This window comes from Oenanthe melanoleuca, chromosome 1, assembly GCF_029582105.1.
Source record: "Oenanthe melanoleuca isolate GR-GAL-2019-014 chromosome 1, OMel1.0, whole genome shotgun sequence".
Taxonomy (NCBI): domain Eukaryota; kingdom Metazoa; phylum Chordata; class Aves; order Passeriformes; family Muscicapidae; genus Oenanthe; species Oenanthe melanoleuca.
In genome coordinates, this window is record NC_079333.1 from 45070594 (window position 1) to 45091426 (window position 20833).

Consider the following 20833-nt stretch of genomic DNA (forward strand, 5'->3'; position numbering starts at 1 on the left):
AAAAGGCCACATATTTGTCAGGACTCCACAATGTGTCTCTAATAAAAGCATTAATAAGCAAGTTTGAAGAGAGATAAACAAATGCCCTGATTTCTCCTGTTTTCTTGTTCACCAACTATAATGAGAATACTTAGTAATTTTAGTGTATTACAGAAATTCTAGTCAAGCACTTTGAAAGTCAAAACAATATTTTGCTGCTGTTGAGCAATGACTCAAGAGACCTCAGAGATGCATGGTTTTAGGGCACTTTATAGCTTTTTTTGAGACATTTGGTCTTTAGCACAGCCTCCCCATAGTCATACTCACATAGTCTTCTATGATTTCTTTGATGCCAGCAACTGTTAAAATAAAAAGCAATGGCACCAAGGTGGTATATCTTCCTGTTGGAGAGACATCTGGAATTTGCTGTGAACAGAGGGAAAAGAGACCCATTTTATATTGGTATTTGAAATAAATTTCTAGTACATTTAGAACTTTATGCAAAGATCTCAGAAGAGTGAACAAAAAGTTCTGATTTACTGTGTCATTTGTGCCAGACAGATATCCAATTTCAGTGGGCAAACTAGCCTACAGTCTAGGTAGGTGTGAAGAAACAATAACAGAGAAGATACCATTGTTGTACATGCCTTTTATTCTATTTCTCTTCTCTTTAAAAGAAAAGTATACTAATTATATAATTCACATGGAAGCAGTGGTAATCTAGACTAACTAGGCACAAGTTTCATAAGAAATTAATGCATTTTCTCACAGTGGTCAATAGCCCCATGTTTTATGACATCACTTATTAAGAATAAAAGAGGCTTGACTTTATAAACTACATTGAAAGAAGTCTAAATTTTCTTCCAATTTCAATTAGCAACTACATATCCCATCAATAATACTATTAAAGTAAGTTTAAGAATTGCTTCACAATTAAGCATATCAACAGAAATAATTTTTACTGCATTACCATTTCATTTTATACACAAGGCAAAGCAATAAAACAATACCTGCAGTAAGGCAATGAAGAGAAAGAATGCATTTGCAGCTTTTCTTATCTGCTCATACAGGAATCGAGGTAGAAATGTCACCACGCTGTACTTGGCTGTGCTGCAGGGCAGAAGATGTTCATCTTAGTACTTCATCAGAATATCAGGTGGGGATCATGACCAAAAGCCAGTGTTAGAAAGCAGGTCAAAAATAACAAAGTAAAGACATATTTAGAATATGGAGAAAGTAGTTGCTTTGGGTATGATTAGGAGCAGTACCAAACAAAAGAGGTAACACACAAACCCAGAAGAGGCGGTCAGGCCCACTCCTATCACTGGCTCCTTTGTTATTGGATGAACTATCAGACAATTTACCATCCATGCAAACTTCAGCACTGTAAACAAGGAAGCTTTCATTTCACTTCCAAGCACTTGATCAGGGGCTTATCTCTCATCAAAATACAGAATTTAAATGTTGAGGGAAGCAGAGCTGAATGAAAGAAACAAGAAATTTTGCAATACATTTTTAAAATGCCTCACTTCCTACTTCAGAGCGACTTAGGCTCAGCTATGAATAATCCTCTAGAGCAATACACACTTTTTCAGATTAATGTTTTTTGGCTTTTTTCCCATTATATATATATATATAAAAACATTGTAAGTAACATATATATAACTACTATTCCCTCTGTCATAAAACAAAAACATACTGAACTAACTAGCCTTAATCACCTACATAATTTCTTGTCATCCTCACATCAAAACCATAATGAGCACAAGTACAACTTCAGGAAAAAAGTGTCAAAATTGACATAATAATTTAAACATTAGCATAGAACCTTCCTCTACTGAACTACTGGCCGCCAGCATGAATTGCAATTTTAACAATTGAGCACCTGCAGCTCAGTATGCCTTGCAAAGGCCCAACAAACAATTACAGGAATTTTGAGCCATCGTTTTGTTTGGGTGATGTGGTTTCAGTTTCGTTTCAAGTTTTTTTTGTTTGCACTTTGTTCCGCTTTAGGTTGGGTTTTCTTTAAGAAGTCCTTTATTTCCAAGGAACTGAGAACACTAAGATAACTGGCTTTGAAGAAAAATTGTTTCCCAATTCCTGTTTTACTGACGCTTCCTAGCAGTGCTAAGACAACCTCTCCATTAAGTCTAGTCCTCTCTCTCCCATCAAAAAACCTTGCAGATCAACTGAAACATGCAGCATTGCTGTTCAGAAATCACGAAGGCTTTAGCTACACAATCTGCCTTTTTCAACAGGCTGCTGCTATGCATAAAGCTCTTACTACCTTGATCCACAAGCAGCTGAGTTCAGTGGGGTTCTCTCACCTCTGCATGGACAATGGTTAGAGAACTGCATTTTCAAGCTTATTTCTTTAACCACCTCCTTTTCCTTCTTATCTGCCTCATCCCCAACTCCAAGCCATCTAACTAGACACCGCTGTGTCTTTCAAAATCAAACAGTAACTAGATGTAACAAGGCACAATTTGCTATAAAAGGCTCTGTTTTGAACACTAAAGAAGAATTAGTGAGGCTGGTTAAAAAAAACAAAATCAATTAAAAACCAATTAAGATACATCTTATCTTGGGAACTTGCCTTGTTTCTTCTTCAAGCAACTACAAATCCCTTTCTATTGCTACTACTGCTCACCAGAATCAACTATTTAAATACTCAACATAATATTTTACAAAAATTTCAAGTTGGACTTCATCATGGCTCATATCTACTAAGCCAAATGAGTGAAATCATACATCCAGGTTTAAAGCAAGTCCAGTTGTTACATAAATTAAGTTACTTCCTTCAAGTGCTGTTAATTTCTTCCAGTTCTAAGTATTTTTTGTATTTTTTTCATTTTAAGCCACATTTGCTTGGTCTCATGTGTAGTAACATCCCTTTAATACAGAACATAATTAAACACAAATCTCAGAATTACCTCATGACTTGAAAATATGGGCTAATCAAGTTCATAGTTTATACCCAGAAGCAAACTCTCCAAGCAGTACTAATTAGACATCAAGCAATGGCAGATTTTATATTAGAATAGTATTCCTCTAGGTATCACATTGCTATGATTATAAGAACACAAGAATTTGACTGCAACCAAGCTGAAACATTTATTAACACCATTCTATCACCTACCAACTTCACAGCTAGCTGGCTCAAACATGATTCTTACTCTAACAATTATGTTAATGCCAACACAATAAGGCTCTTAAGGTTTGTACAAACTAAGTCACCCCATGCATTCTGTTGCTTAAGTAACTTGACAGATGCCCACAGAAAATGGGTACAGCTCTAATTAGAGGCAGCCACACTCAGCTGTTGCCACACAAGCCAGGAACCACAAGTATGAAAAAAAAGGAGATATATGTTATTATTCAAAAAGAAAACTTCTTAAAAAACCTAACTAGCAGTCTAAGCTGGACAGGAGCATTCAATTGATTTGGCTCTGAAGAACAGTTCTTTAAATGATACCTACAAGACATTTTTAAATAATATAAAAAACTCTTGTGCTCCCTCCCAACAGACAGATGTTTTACAACTTCAGGATAATCAAAGCTCAGAAAAGTTAAAATCTACAGAAGAACAGGTAAAAACTTCAGTCAGCTCATTCATAGCACAGTTTTGGTCACTAAAAATAAATAACTGGCAGGTTAGCTCTCTGACCAGCCCAATCAGAGCCACCATAACTCCCAGAACATTAGGCCTGCAGCTCACAGAACAGGTTGAGGCAGGTAGAGGAGGGAAGCACAAGGGGGAAAACAAACAACAAACTGGTTTCTCCTAATGCAGCAGCTGCTAGCTATGCAAATCTCATTTAACTACACAAATGTGCAACAGGTGTGCAAACATTAGAAGAGATGTCTCCTCTACACCTGCAAGTTAATTCACAAAAGTCATGTTTCAAGTTACACCACTGCACAAGTTAGGAGGAACAGTACCAAACCCTGTTAAATTAATTTGGATACACCTGACTACAGCTGGCTCTGGCCCCGTGGTTTCTAGGGCAGTGCAGAGGTCTTTTTGAAAGCAATTACTGTATAATTTGCAAAAGGTTAATGTTATTCACATACTTTAACTCATTATCATATTACTGAAGTACCAAGTATTACCTAGAAATTTTAATAACAGCCAAATGCAAAGTAGCAAACAGCACACTGAGAAACTCGTAGCAGTTCTCCGGTATAGTTCCTCTCCATTTATCCATAGGTAACTTTTGCACAGCCATTCCTGTTGTTGCCTTTTTCCCTATTTCCCAAAAACATTTCAGAAACTCAGGTTTTTACTTTACTGACTAATCCTTAAAGAGGCAAAGGCTGCCAGTAATAGAGGCAGAACAGTTACTTCCTTGAGACACGTCTGTGTCCTGGCAATATGCAGCTGAGCACAGCCTGCATTTTCCAGTCAGTCATCTAAAGCACCTCCACCCCTTCCTTTAGAATGGCCACTCTGAGATGAACTTCACCTTCATGATTAAGAAAACAGGACCTCCTTGAGATACATGGGGTCCCGTTTTCAGGGGTCATAACTACAACAAATTGTCCTTTCCTAGACAGCATTCACACAAACCTACTCATGCCACAGTTCACATACTTGAAATACTCTCCGAGAGTTAAAGAATGACTATCCCTTGATGTCGGTGCTTTTAACACACATCAATTTGCAGGAACAATTATGATGAAAGCCAGGCACAGACACCTGAACCACAGCAAAAGGGCTGGGTAATTAAAGTGAATGTTACAGACTTGAACTCTTCTCTCACCAAACAGGCTTTGTGTCCATCAACACATACAAAAGGTCAGATGCCCAGTAACAGAGAAGGGAAAGAAAACCCAGAAAACCCAGGATGATCTGCTTGACTGAAGAGCTCAAATACTGTCTCTAGTGGAATGGTGTTTGCATGCTAAGGTCCTGCCAGGCACACAACACTCAATAGCAAGACTGACATCAGCATGTGAGGCTCTGCTACAGCTCTCAAGCACAGAGGTAGTGTGACAAGCTACCTCCAGGCAGCCACCATTGCAGCAGGAGGCACAGCAGCAAGCTTTACATATTTCAAGAGATATTAACGGAAAAAACAACATTCAGTTACTACACTGAGTACAGAGAACATCCATTTATAGGAACGTCTCATCAAGCTGCTGCCATGTAGAATACTGAGGAGGTTGCTCTAAACCCAAATGTCATGATCAAGGTTCTCAGCAGTGCATGTGACAGTGAAAGGTTCTCTACCTCCTTGTACATAGGGAAGATGGTGTACTTTCTTGAAACTTACTGAAGAGGCAAAAATCAACTGTTTACAAGTTCCCTAAAAAATACATCAGGAGGGCTTATAAGAAGCAATTACTTATAGGCCTATGAAATTATTGGTTGACTGAAAATTAAGTCCTAAATACCCATTTCTGGGTTTACAACAAGGAGCCTGAACAAATGCAGCCTTCAATTGATGGGCCTTGCCCTGACAGATGAATCCTTGAGACTTCAGTTCTTACAGAGGAAGACTCCAGCCAGAAAGGGTTTCACTGCCCACTTTACGGCTGTACACTTCTGTCAGCCAAGAAAAGGGTATGTGGTACTTAAATACCTGAGACAGTCCCTGAGCTCAGGGCAGAACAGAGGAGCATAAAAGGAGCAAGACTTGCTCTTGCAGAGTAAAAAGTGCAACAACTTGAGTACTGCAAGATATTATTGCTTAAAGATTGCCAGAGCAAGACAAAAAAACAAGAGTGACCACATCATATCTGTCACCCAGCTCTGGAATAAGCACTGTCCACAGTCCAAGCACCTATTTTGTTTCCATCTTTCCCCTGCACTCTGCTACAGTTTCTCCATAATACTAAAGATATTTCATATATACATGTTCATTTATTGTCAAAAGGGGAAATGGGTTGAAGGGACATTCTTCTGCTTAGCCACTGAAACATCAAACACTGAAAGATTTCCCAACAAAGCCAAGCTAAACTATAGAAGATGAATCTATTGTCTGAAATTATCCACACAAACAATGAAACTGATTGAGAGTATTCAAATGCATTAGAATTTATTAATTTTACCTTTGACTGCAAACAATTCCAGCAGAAGAAAACTTATCAGTAGGATAATATTCATCCCAAGCACCTCAGCAATTCCTCACAATCCTTAATTTTTTATTTATAGTATGGGCTCCCACCAGAAGCAACTAAATGCACCAGTTTGGAAAACTTGTCCTTCCCCTCCTTTGTTACAGGTGGAACTGATCACATCCTAGAATCCCTGAGCCCTCTTCCCTCAAATAATATGATTTAGAGGAAAATGATTGTTTCATACAAGTTTAAAAGAGTCAGGGCATATTAATACAGCCCAAAAATTCCCCTGCAGATCAAGTCCCATTAGAACTTGCTTTATGGGAGCCACGATGATTTGGGTCTGCTGCAATAAGAAAACAAAACTCTTTACAAACAGTTTATTCAAGCTAAATTCAAGGTCTTGTATATAAAGTAATGAAAAGAAAAAAAAGCAGACAACTGTCAGCTAGACAACCAGCTATTAGTGTTGAGGAGTGTTTTACACAAGGGAAAATCTAAATTAGCACAGACATTTCAGATCGTTCTTACATCATTATCTTCTAGTCATGCGCATGCTGAGTATTGCATCCTACATCTACACCCAACAAAAAGGTAGGGGGCTAAGTGCAATACTCAGTGGTTACCATTGCTTGAGCAGGTAAGTAGTCTTATCCACCCTTGTGCACAAGCTCCATTTCAGGAGCAAGATGATCAGGCTGGCAAACCTAGCTTGGCTACCTGCACTTCCTCTGAAGCTGCATCAGCAACAAGCTTATTTTCAAGGGCTTCCATTTAGCTCCTATCCTTACAAAGACCATTGCTAAGAAAAATGTACATGAAAATGCACTGTGAACTCCTGTCCACTGAAGCACAATAATCCCATTACTTTCTAGTTCATTAGGATCACCTCCTAACAATGTAAAGATTTTTTAGAACTTCTAACCTGAAATACCTTATTCCAAATTGCCCTGATATCAGCAATCCTACCACCATACATAAGTAGTAAAAAGACTGCAACAGCTAATGTAGTTGATGTTAATTATCAAAGCAAATACTATTTCCACTAGGAAAGTCTCCTACAGTAGCACAGTCCTAGTACAGAGTAGGCACTGCCACAACTGCTTACGCTCAGTTTAACCTGAAAACCAGACCACGTGTCACATTTAATAGAAGCAAGAAAGAGCACTTTAGCTTCAAAATCCAGTACCCTGGAGGTTTTCCTTAAAGCATGCAAACAGAAAAGGCCTTTCCATGAGTTCTCTATTCATTAAATCCCTACAAAAAGGGAAACAGATTCCTGGCTGTTTTTCAGTAACAAATACGTTAAACAAAGACTGTTTAGAAACAGTACTAAAAGCTCTGAAGGCATGATACTGTTTCATCATGCATGTGAGGTCATCACTACAGTAATATACCCTTGCTTTGCAGTAGCCCTGTTGGCAAGCACAACTCAATAAAAACAGACACCACAGTTAACCTCAAAATTCTACTGTCTAATAAGTTTAGTGCCACATTTAGTTACTGTGCAAACACAGAATAGCCTCCACTTAAACACACAGCATTGATATGAAGATGACTGAAAAAAAACAAATCGCATAAGCTAGCTAGCTGTCTAAAAGCCAGAGTGCTAGCTTCAGTTTTAAAGCCAATTTTTAACTCTAAACATCACCACAACTTTAGCAGTGTTTATTTTAGTGACAAGCAGGGAGCTGGCAGAAGAAATTAATATTTAGTCGGTCACAAGAGAAATGTAATTATCTTCAGCACCCACAGAAACCCTGTGGAATGCTGTTATTACACTTCTTAAACTCTATTTGGGTCCACCTGAGATAATTTCCTGCTCTTCTACCTTTTTCTACAGACCACTAGCAGTCAGGGATATCTAAAAAAGAAAAAAAGGGACCCAATTTAATTCACCTGCTGTGTTGCTACTGCTGATTTATGAAATTCATCATGCCACAAACCACCAGAACAATTTCAGGATACCAGAGTGCTCAGCATGAAGCAGGCAAAAGGGCACTAGAACTCCCACATCTGTGGGGTTTTTTTCATCCAGGCATTTCATCTAGGCAAAATTCAACAATTTAACTGTCCAGGAGTTCCTGCCCTAGGAATAGCCCAAGACCAAAGATGCAGCAGCTTCAACTACACTGCTATAACCTCTATACGCAACACCAGGTATACAACAACAGCTACCTTTAGTGTATTTTAATGGCTAAGAGGATCATTCTATAGCTGTACCCAAGCCTTTTTCATTGTGGTAGATTGTAGTATCAGCAACAGCTGCACTGCATTAAACAAGTTTTTGCTTATTTTAAAAAGTATGTTACACTAAGTATTTTTCTTCACTTAAAAACATTATCTATCTAAAATGAAAAAGAGTTAGAGGATTAGTTTAACACATGATTAGACTTGTACCATTCAGATTATAATAATACATCCCTTCTTTGGAGAATTTCAAAATGCTGTTCTGCAGTCAGGCAAGCAATCTGTTCACATGACAACAGAAGAGTATTTCAAATCTAATACAAACACAATAAAACAAATGGCCAGTACCTGAACTCTACCAGGAATAAAACTGAACAGAAATAGAGGCATTTTTACCTAAAGAGCATGGCTATATTTTGGTGCAAGATGAATGCTGGGCTATACCACTAAGTGCAGAGAGATTCACCTGCACACAGCAGACTACAATCCACAGTTTCACAGATCATAGACAACACGACTCGAGTTACAAGGGTCAATACTAATTGGTTAGTGATACCATCAACTCCTGTTTCACCAGTGAGAACCTCCCCACACCTTCAAAAAGCATTAACACCTCTGAATCACAACTGACTTCTACAGTACCAACACACAAGCCAATAAAGCAATACACTTGTCTTCATTTAATGTAACACACATGAAATAAAAGGAAGAATAAAGATTGTGTCTACAGTTTTGTTACCAGCAAGCATCATGCAAGTACTGACAGGACAGTCTGGGACCCCCAGATAAACAGCAGTCTGTTTAATACAGGACTTATGATTCCACCAGAAACCTTGTTAGAACCTTCAGGGCTAAACTCCCCAGACACAGAGCTTCTCCCTTATGAGACAAGAAATTGATTCTCACCTGTTTACTTGAGTTTTAAGTGCCTGTACAGTTTAAAAGCAAACACTGAAGACTTCTTGCTCATTAACTTTTCTATCAGAATTTAATTTTTTCCTGTATGGAAGACAAGTTTCTGTGGATTTTCTGGATATTATAACGCAACTTCTGGGACCTCCGTAAGAGATCAATCCACCAAAGTCTATTTTGATACGAAACTTCTGAAAAAGACTTTTGGATTCAAGATCCATTACAAACAAACAAACAAGTTGACTTTTGCCCTCCTGATTGCTGCACTGTCCAACCTCCCCCTTTTTGTCAAACCACAAACTCAGACTGAACTTGGGGTCCTGATTCAGATGCAAGTCAGATTTGCACCAGGATGCACTACCAGGCCTGGAATAGAAGAATATTACCTAGAGAAACACTTACAAAGCAACTCCACTGTCTTCAAAAATTTGGAGACTATTTCTAATGTCCTTAAAGGTATCTCAGCACACTTGTTCCTCCAGGACTAATAAACCAGAAGTCTAACATCTTTTGCATCAACATTAACACACACAACAAGTGAAGGGCTCAAATCACTTAACTGGTGATTTTTACAAAATGTGCTGGAAGAAATTCCTAATACAGTACTACTATACATTCAGAAAAAGCCATTGACGTCAGAGTAGATTCTTGTATCACTATGAAACATCCAGAAACTGTATTTACACGAAAACAAAATTTACAGAACATTCTAACTTCAAGTAAAATACTCGGTCTTCATCAAGGATGTATTTGGAAAAGTGCTCATGCCATTACTTCGGTCATGTCAGAAGTATAACACTGCATTCAAGCCCCCACCACCACACTCCACCTCACTCCTTTGGTCTTACAAGGCAACAGGGAAGCTTGTTTCCCATCGTGTTGTGGGTTGACCTTGCTGGACACTTAGCACTCCCTGATCTGTTCTATCATTCCTCTTCTCAGCAGAATGGAGAGAACATGGAAAAAAACCTCACGGATCAAGATAAACACAGTTTAATAAAGCAAGGGACAAGAAAAAAATTAAAACTTACTCCCTACTTCCCACTGGCAGGCATGCCCAGCCACTTCCCAGGAAGCAGAGATTCAGTACGCAGAGTGGTTCTCCAGAGCACAAACGTCACAGTAAGTACCACAAAGCTCTGTAAAGTGACTGGAAATTTCCTCAACATAAATGTTTCATTTCTTACTGGACTTGAAAGTACAGAAATGCTCTGGCTAAACAGACAAGTGTTTAAGTTATGTATGCTGGATATGTCAAAACAGGTACTAGTAAGTCTTTGTAAAAACAAACATTCACTACCTCAGTACAGCTGTGTTGGATAAAGAAATAACATTTATTCATTTTTTATGCTTCTAAAATGCTTCAGCTGAAAATTGAACATAATTTACCCTTTATTAAAAGGTCCAAAAAGTAAAACATAGATAAAGTTTTTCAATCTGAACAAGGCAGGACTGAAAACAGCTTCTGATGAAGGTAGAAGAGGTGTTTCTAAAGATGTAATCACTATTGCTACAGTATAATAAACAACAGTGACAGACTTATGTATGCACATGTCAAGGGCCAAGCTAAATCTAGCTTGCAACACACAGAACTACGGTTTGAAATAATTTGTTACAAAGTTCCAAGAACACAACAGAAGTTGGCCATTACTCCGCACCTTCTCATAGACTCATTTATGCCAGAGAGTCTGGGCAAAGAAGAAACGTTTCTTCTTTCTACATCCTCACACTTCAAGACTTCTGGAAGCGTTAGTGCCATTCTTGCCATCCACTTAACTCTTGCAATAGCACTACCTACGACTTAGAAGTGGGATCAAGAAAATTATCCATTTTTATTAACTTATCCAAAATTAGTTTGTCTTCACGCTCCCACAAACATTGCAATTCACTTTTACCAGTGCTTCTCTACCCACAAAAAGTCAAGCAGTTCAAGATATTTAGAACATCTTACACAAAAAGCCATATCACTAACCTACTCTCCTCCACACTCTGCACTTCCATTTTCTGCTGTATTTTGCTTTGTTTTGAGCAAGCTTTTCACACTACCCTTAATTTAGAAAACTTCCCATGAACATTTACAAATTCCCACTGTTATTCAGAGAATTCTAGATGACTACCAAAAATATGACAGTCAGAACTCAAACAATTTAAAACAAGCTAGTTTATTATTATTTTCAGTTTAATTTTCCACAAGCCCTTACATACAGGTGTTTACGTGCTTACCCAGCACCTTGCTCTGGTACACTGATGCTTCCTAGGGACTTGAAAATCCATCAGGAGAGAGAAATCCAGTGCTGAATGAATTTCTGAAGCTGAACACAGTTAAGTTAGAAAGTCTGAAGGCAATAGAGAACTGCAGCTCCTCAAGAGAAACTTCAACAGACTTAAGTAGCTAAATAACCAACCACTTTTACTCTACACAAGGCCTCCTTACTCAGACATTACAAGCTCAGGTCACCTTTGCCTTCAGTCCCACCAGGCTGAGGAAAGAAAGCTAATCCAGAGGGTGGAAAGAGTACAGGCAATGTCCATCACCCTTTAAAAGTCAAGAGATCAAAGCTTTCTTACTAAGCAGCAGCAAATCATTATAAGTCAACTTAATTTCCAAGTGACACTAAGGAGCTAAGGTTCCTAATCAGGTAATGAAAGTATCTCTACTTTGCTATTACATTACCTGCACTTAGTCCTATCCCTCACATACCAGTGACTCAAAATTTACCTGTCAAGAGGCAAAGATGCAAAAAGGTACTGAGAAACTTTACCAGCTAGCAGGGGATGACTTCCAGACAGCAAATTGGAATTGCTCTTCAGGAATAGCACTGTCAGTGGTAGCAGAGTCACATACTACTTTTCTGTAAGATTTAGCCAGATCAGAACAGAATCCCTCCTGGAAAATCTAAATTACAGATTCTGCCCAACCCTCTAAAGCACAAATGGTCTATACACAGGAAACTGTTAAACTCATCCCTCAATTAGTCAAGGAAAAATAAAGCAAGAAAACCTCCAGTGTTGCTACCCACATAGAATAAGGAAGATACTGAGAAAATGTGTTATTTATACTGCTCCTAAACCATAGACTTTTCCAGACAAGTAAGAAAGAAGTCAAATTTGAGGAGAAAATCACCTATAAATAAGTTGCTGTGGTGCCCGGAACACCATCACTCTTCCAGAGGATATTCTTAGAATTGCCCTTGGTAATACATACAATAAACCAGATAAGGGAAATCATAATTTCACCAGGATATAAAACTCCTCTCTTTTCATAAAGGTACTCATTGTGTAAACTGTTCCCTGAACAATAACCCAAACATCTGCAATAACGAACAGAAGCCTGCTAAACAAAGCTCCTCCTTAGTCATGACAGGAGCCATCTGTTCCTTCAGCTAACCCCAGGCAAGTGTGGCAAGCACCACCACAACTTGCTCATGCTATGCATCCCTGCAGTCCATGTTTCAGCCTGTGTTATTTGTGTTTCCAAACTGCAACAACACGGCATTAATCATACCACCAGAAGTACCAACACACACCCCCCGTACATTAAAGGCTTCAAACAGAAAAAAAAAATTAAAAACTCTGGTCTTCAATTAAAAGACAAAAGCGGACCATAGCCTTTTACATACAGGGATGCCAGCTTGTAGTTTCTGTAGTCATTCTTGCCCTGTTAGATGTACTTTCTCTTTCGTTCCTTCCTTCCTATTCTATACATTTTTTTTTATATACTTATCCTAGCTGTTCTTGCACCAGAATGCTACTTTTCAAGGGGACACTTCATGGAGTTTACTGGATTCTACTCAAAACTCACACTAAATTTTCACGGGTTAACCCTTACATCCAGAAACACTTTAGCAAGTCCTGTTATTCCAAAATTTAGTGCCCTACTGAAGTGAATACCTTTTCGTGCATCTTGCCCACGCAGCTCTAACAGCTCCCTGCTCTCACCACTATCGAGGGAAGCAGCTCATCACTTGCTGCTGCTGGACTCGCCCGTGCACTGGCCAGACCCTGGTACCCACCGCAGACAACAAAACCACCCGCCTCGGCAGACACGCGTTTTATTGTGTTGAAACCTGGCATGGCCAGGGCCGAGAGGCAAGGGAGAGGGACCCGAGCCCTCCCAGCCCACGGCTGCGGGGTGTGCGGCTGCCGCCCGGAAAGAGAGAAGCGGGGACCGCTCCGTACCTGACCCAGTTGTCGCGGAACTTGCTCTGCTGGGGCTGGTTCAAGTAAATGGTGCGGGCTGGTGCCTCGTCCAGATCCGCCGCGGACGTGGCTCCGGACATCTCATCATCCGCCTTCTTATAGCCCGAGGTGGAACAGACAGGTCCTGCAAGGAGAGCGCGGAGGGCAGACGGTCAGCGCGGGGCCGCGCCCAGCGGAGCCGGGCCGGCAGCTCCCGGCGGGGAAGGGCCGCGGGTGGGCGGCGGCTGCGAGCGCGCCCTGCGCGCTGTTTACCGCGGCGGCTGTAAATAAATCATGCGTGTCCGGGGAGGGGGCGGCGGGGCTGGCCGCAGCCAGCTGGCGGCGGGGACAGCGCGGGGCCCGCGCCCCCCGCCCCGCGGCGATGGGCCGGGCCCGCCCCGGGAGCGCCGCCCCAGCTCCCGCCCGTGCCAGCGCCGCTCCCGCCGGGAGCCGCCGGGCGGCCCCCCCACCGCATCCCCCGCCTGCAGCCTCCTGGGCTCCGTGCGAGGGAGGCGACCAGCGTCCCCCGCTCCGCCGCGGGGCTCCGGCTCCCCTCGGTTCCTTCCTTGGTGCTGCCCGAGCGGCCGAGCCCGAATCCGCGCCCAGGGAGCAGCGCAGCATCCCCGCCAGAGCCCTCTCCCACATCCCCAGGGGGCACCGAGCTGCCTTCCCCCGCCCCGGACACCGTACGGGGGCTACGGCCGGGCATCGGGGGAGTCTGTCCCTAAAGCTAAGGCTCAGGCTGAATTGATAAAAAGACTGTCTTGCTTTATACGTGCAACTTCAAAGCTTTGATTTTAAGCGGCAGAAGCGTAAAGTAATTTTCATTTCCCACTGGTCTGGAGTGATTTGGGTTCTATAATCACTGTTTACCTTTACAGTAAAAAAAAATGCAAAAACATAAGGGAAAGGAGCTAACTATTTCTTCTGTCAAGCCTCAAAATATTACCGAAGTTATGGAGACAGATTTTTTGCTTTCCCTTTCCCTCCTGAGCCATGGAGATACTTTAATTTAGTTGAGCTGTAAATACATTAGATAAAAATTTATCAGTTTATTAAATAAGCTATGGATTTACAAGCTAGCAGAGGTAGTTCTAGAGAAGAGTATAACAACTTGTTTCATAAAAACGTAGTAAAGGTGTTGTGTTATCGTTATTTGAGAGCTTCATTCAGAGGTTAACAGAGACAAACTGTCCTGTGAAGCTGTAAAGCAGTAAACCTATTTTATAAAGCCAAATCTATTTCCGATTTCTTTGAAGCTGAGATGATACTGCAACAAGCTGATCTGATCAGATATTAGCTAAAAAGGACTCCTGCAATGAATGGGAGAGGCCCCTGAAATTACATCCTCCTTAACTAAAGTCTGAGGGAAAATTTTCAGTCCTATACAACCTTAACGTATAGAACTGTACTGGGTGAAAACTTGTCCCGTTTAACAGAATACACCTTTGAGCTAACATCCTACTCACCCCAGACCTTCCCAAGGCTTGGTTCTCTACTGCCCGTGCGAACAGGCTCGGTATTCTCCAGGCGTCAGCCACTGGAGGGCAACGTTACCCATCGCTCGTACAGCACGCTCAAGCACACAACCTTCGCGGGGCCGACACAGCCGATGTAATTAACACAACGATGTGCTTTCAACAGCACCGCCTCTTGCCCAAGGCAAGAGTTGCACACTGAAATTATACTTTAAAGACATTAAGCTGACTTGCACGTTCGAGGCTAATTAATTGATTTTCTTTCATTTCTGTTGATACCAATTCAGACAGGAAAAATAAGCCAGCTTGATCATTTTTACCTCGTGAAAAAGAGATAAATTCAGAAAGTGAAATATGAAGACTATCCACTATGCAAGGCTATGCCATTATGATACTATATTAAGTTACTCAGACTGAAGAAGCTTTCCACAACACAGAAGACCACTCAGCAAGGCTATTTTCTCCTTCAGAAAAACAGAACTAAATGCACTACTGGATATTTGTTGTCCTTTCCCATTGATTTCATGTTGTGTAACTGCAAAGGAGATCAAACAACAATACTCTTAAGAGCATTAAGTGCAAGGAAGCAGCTTTCATCAGTTTTCCTAATCAAGTGCCAGAACAGAAGTGCAATTATTCTAGAACAAACATGCTGTAAAAAATTTTTAGTTTTTTGTAGGGAATTTATTTATTTGGGGTTTTCTACAAAACATCCTCTGATGATTGACATCTTCCTGCTAACTAGTTCTCTTGCTGCAAAGTATTATGAAGCTGTCCCACAACTTCAAGGATTAACTGAGTCAATACAGTTGATAAAGTTGAGAGGTATTTAGGTTTCATTAACGTACTATCCTTTTGGCTGCTCTCTTCAAGAGGTGCCTCAAGGATAATTTGTCTCATGCTTTAGATGTACTGAAATATTTTAAAAGCAGACTTACAAGTGTGTAGAAACAGCTGTAATAAGGTTGGGGGTTTTGAAAGTGGCTCAAGGCAACTGCTTCAACTCTTAGTGAAATAATGCTCATTTTGGAAGATTATCCAATAATCCTGCCCATCAGCAATGCCTTCCACCCCCCTCCCCTGTTACTAAGCAGATCATATCCAAAAGCCTGCCAAAGCAGACAATGGCTTTACTGCTGGCTGTAGATTACCTCCTTTCCCTGCATTTCCAAAAAAAGTTAAGGAGCCATGAGCTTCTGAGGGCCTCCTGGTGGGCAGCAGTCCCAGGGGTTACACCCCCTTCAGAAGGATCCCCCTCAAGGACACCTGACCACATGCAGACCATCACTTCAGCCATGCAAAAGTAACCTCAACCCTGTTTCTTGTTTCACAAAGGCTGTGGATAGCTTAACCACCTCCAACAGTTGTGGAACTTGAAACTGAAGGCACAGCAGCTCTTATTCACCCTAGCGTTTACTTCCCCATATCCAGAGGAGTAAGACTTACTGACTTCACTTATGGGCATGACAACTTGTCACTCTCTCTCACAAGACTTGCATCTTTCCTGTTATTCACCCTAGGACCTATAACACTGCTATGCAATTTATTTTCCATCAAACTATTCACGCTTCAATTAGTAGTATTAATAACAGACCACTGTATCTCATACCCCCTTCATTTAGCATGTTTAGTTACTTCAGATTTTCAATGTCCTAATCATATTGATCTTCAATCTGCATCACAGAATTGTTTGGGTTGGAAAAAACCTTTAAGATCCTCAAGTCCAGTCATGAACCCAGCACTGCCAAGTCTGCTGCTAAACCACGTTCCAAAACATCACGACCACCTGTTTCTTAAGCATCTTCAAGGATGACAACTCAACTGCATAGATCCTTGTGGAATTGAAACACCATCTAATACACCTTGCTTCCATTCTGAGGCATGAGACACTTTCTGCAGGAGTTTAATACTGTTTCCCACTGTGCTTTACAAATTCAATGAGTCAGACTTGAGTTATAAACTCCCTTATAAAAAGTCCATTCATTTCTTCAAGGTTCTTACTTCACACTATTTAAAGAGGTTTCTTCTAAAAAAAGATGTGATTAAAGCTTGACAAAAATAAAGATATTTTATAGCTTTCTCTCATCATTAAGAGAAACCAGACTCGATGCCCTGACAAATTCATATGGCTTTTATTATCACTTGAAGCGCAATGAATTATGGTTTAATAGTCATACATCACTGGGCCTACAAAGATGACATTTTTCCATGTGTATCTATCTGTCTCCTTAATAACAGTAACAGTCACAGATTCTGCATGATTGAGTAAAAAAAGTATTGTGAATTCTGTAGTGTTTTGACAGATGAGTCACTTGGGATGCTGGTCAAACATCCCAAGAAGTCACAAGAGAACTCATGCCGAAGTTTTATCACTTTTCACTTAAGTAGATCAGCCAGCTAGTTACTACTTCTAGCTTGGTGACGTGCTAACACGTGCTCCATTTTTAAGAAAAAGTGATTATATATCAATTAAGCCCCTCACCAAAACATCAGAACAACAAGCTATGAGAAACAGCTGGTTTATACAGGAGAAGTTCACCCAAGGCTTCATGCCATCTAGAATGAAAGCAATGTTAAGAGTGTTTACAGCCAAGAATCACACTTCTGACTCTGCACACTGTTTGCAGGACTAGGATCTACTACAAGAAAGAGCTAAAGCACACTGAGGTAAAGAATCTGCCCCTGTTTGAGAGTAAAGTTGGATTAACATCTCCAGTGGTCCTCTCACCTCAAGCACTCTATATTCCAAGCTTAGGCAACCAAAACTCAAAGTTTAAGCAGCAGCCATACAAAGTTCCCTGTATGCTCCCAACTGTACTGACACGTTTTGAATTGGAACGTATGAAAGACAGCTTTCCTCAGAGTGAAAGAGAGCCTCACCAAAAGCCTCTAAACTTTCTCATTTACAGAAAACGTGGCATTTTTGCTATTGGTTAAGTCTCAGAGAAACAGTTATCAAAGCAAACACCTGAGAGCTGTATTTAGAAAGGTGGCAGACCAGTTTGTACTTTTCCTTGCACTGAAATGCAAATTTGGCTCTCAACAAGCCAACCAGATTCAGTAACGCACTCACTTTCTTGGGATAACATTTTTTCACAGGATTACCATCACAAACTGAGTACCAAAGATGACACCAAATGAGGGGCTTGCACTGCAGAATTGTCCAGCAAGTTAATATATGTTGCAGACTGCTAGCTGGTCGGTGGTAGGGCGAGAGGCAGCAGTGCCGTGACCTTCCAGAAGCGCCTCCAGGAATGAAGAGGCTCCATGGCACAGGAACACACAGGGATACAGTCACTGACACACACACCCAGATAGCTCCTATGGGATCACCAATGACAAAGAAATGGGACGGGTCTTTGTATGGAGTTTTGAGGAGGAGGTTCATGCCAGCCACGCACAAACGGGTCCAGGGACAAAGACAAAAAACAGTGCAGGGTCCAGGTTTAAATATGGGGGACGGGGGTGGAGCAGAGCATCAAGGCCAATAGGCTGAGGGCTCAGGGGCAGGACAAAGGTGGGGCAAAAGGGTAAGGGGGGGTGGGACACTGGCAAAATGGGGCCAATCGGCATGCAGGGAAGGAATAGCATTCTAGAGGGCATATAACAGGAAAAGGGGTGGAGAGGCCAATGGGCCAACCAGGGAGGTAGAACTGGGGTACATTTGCATATATAGAAAGGCATCCTGGGAGAAGCTCTATTCAATCACTAACCACGGGAGATTTCTCCAACACACCATAACGGACTCTTCCTCTGTAGGGCCACTGGCCTCCACAAATATACAAACAAATACTCTGAAGCATTACTAAATGAGTTTGTTTTACCTGAAATATGTTATTTCTTGCACTATTTCCCTAGTTGTTTTCATGGTTCAGCAGAAACTCAGTTTGAAAGTTAATCTAGAAGCACATAAGGAGGAGTTCAAAAAGGCAGAGCACAGCATACTGCTGACAGGAGATGCAAGGCATCAACTTCAGCTACCAGGTCCTCCAAGAAAGCTTTGTTCCATAGGACTGAGATCTCAACCTTGAGTTATAACCAGGTCATGTGAAAAAAAACCCTGATGTTATAGTTTTAATTTTTAAGAATTTCGAAAACTGCCACAGTGTTCAACAGCATAACATTGTAGGCAAACATTCTGACATATTCATTTCTGAACAAAGGAAGATCTGGAAGATTTCACAGCAGAGCTTTTATTTTCTCTTCTATTATCAAAAGTAATTTTAAATATGCTTCCTTCACTGTAGATCCATGTCCTGCAAATTAAAATGTCTTTAGATCATCTGCATGCAAATAATAGCAGCAGCCTTGAAGTTAATATGCAATTGCAAAACACCTCTCAGTTCTGTCAAGAGCCATACAAGAACTATTCTGCTTTAAGTTACTGGAAATGATGTGGCTCTTTCATTTGCTGAAGGAGAAGCAAATATGATACAGTATTCCTGCCCAAATAACACCCTAAATCTTAGGAATAAAAAGCAAGTTACATCAAGAAACTTTTCTAAGTTATATTTAATAGATGGGTGTTTAGATGTGTTCTACTGCAAACTGTTTCAGTTCTGTAACAGCGCCATGGATGTTATTTATTTTTCAAGAACTTAAAGCATTCAGCAGGTACAGTTAACATGTGTGGTACCCAATTAACTTTAATCATGAAAATATGAACAATTCCTGTCAATTTCAATAGGCAGTTATGAAGCTTTCTTCACCTTTCCCAAGAGAGTACCTTGCAGTTTGAGGCCAACCAGAACTTCCTTTCACTAAAAACGACCTTTTATACGTGACAGTAACAAGTGTAGGATTTCCACAGGAATGCAAAAGTTGAGTAGAAAAAAGGACCAAAGTACTGTACATTTTCACCTGGGACTTCACTGCTTCTACTGCTTCTGAGCCAGTAGTATCTAATCAGCTTATAGGTTATAAGTGCTTCTGCCTAGGATAACAAGGAGGCCTTGACAAATTCTAGTGACAGAAGATGGTTGTTAGCTTCAACATACACAATATGTGAGAGCGCATGCACAGAAACCTTCTGACTATCACCAGGTAATGCCTTGCATGCTGGAAGCAAGAGCTCTCTGTCCAACTCCATCATTCCAGGCATTAAGAGCAGGTCTTGTACACTAATGGGCTGAAGTGCTTGCTACCAGGGAGCACCAGAAGCAGACAACAAATCAGTGCAGTTATTTACTGAAATGCTATTGCAGATATCTAAGTGACTATTCAGTCAGTTCAAGCCCCTCCACTTACCAGCTTGTGCAGTAAGACACAAACAGCATTATGTGCAGTCCCAGGGAAGGTACTGTGGTTTTTTTAAAGACTAAAGATGATATGAAAAAGAAAATCTGGAAGTAAACTCAGGTCTGATATTTTAACGGCCAAGTACATCCTCCAAGTGCCTTTACTACCAATTTGGAGTTTATGGTTGGGAGTTTTGTGGGTTTTTTTGGTTTTTTTTGCTTTTTTGGTTTTGTTTTGTGTTTGGCTTTTTTTTTTAATAGTTGCATGCAGAAAGCCTGCAAGGATAGTATTCATACAAGATTTTATTTTAAAAGTTACTCTGAATTTGTATCTGTCGACAGCTAAAATGATAGTGAAAAATCCTTGTGGTTCAGCTCAAGTAATTTGCCACAGCTATGGAACAGTCCTACTGTGAGTCAAACAGGACAGTGGGAGTTAAAGCTCTTGGGTAACTCCTCTGTCCAAGTCAGAACACAGAAAGACATCAATATCTTTGCAGCAGATGTTTTAGAGATGCACAGCAAGAAAGAACAGCTATTTTATGAACAGTAGTGAATCAGTTTTGAAGATAGGAATTTTTTTCTGTGCAAGATACAGACCAATAAACAAAGTGAGACTCAGACGGAGACAGTAGCTCCAAAAGGATATTAAAATCAAATGAAGCTTCAGAGAAGACTGAAGGAACATTATTCCCTGAATTTCAAGATGCAAGGAGGAAGTTGTCATCAATCAAGCTAACAGATATTGCACAGGAAAGTAAACAGGTCTAACTTCCCTCCTGCTCTTTACCCAGC

General features: G+C 40.7%; 1 protein-coding gene across 2 annotated transcripts in view; it reads right to left on the minus strand.

Moving 5' to 3' along the window:
- The window catches only part of ATP8A2 (ATPase phospholipid transporting 8A2), a 314082-nt gene that overhangs the window by 262526 nt on the left and 30723 nt on the right, over positions 1-20833 (minus strand). Inside the window, exons 2-4 of one of the 2 annotated variants that reach the window (XM_056495071.1) lie at positions 13324-13468; positions 990-1089; positions 307-405 (exon numbers count right to left, since the gene is read on the minus strand). In XM_056495071.1, coding sequence (XP_056351046.1) covers positions 307-405; positions 990-1089; positions 13324-13468 — 344 coding nt within the window. Of the gene's footprint in view, positions 1-306; positions 406-989; positions 1090-13323; positions 13469-20833 lie in introns of those variants that run through there. The other variant, XM_056495079.1, reaches the window with a different exon arrangement.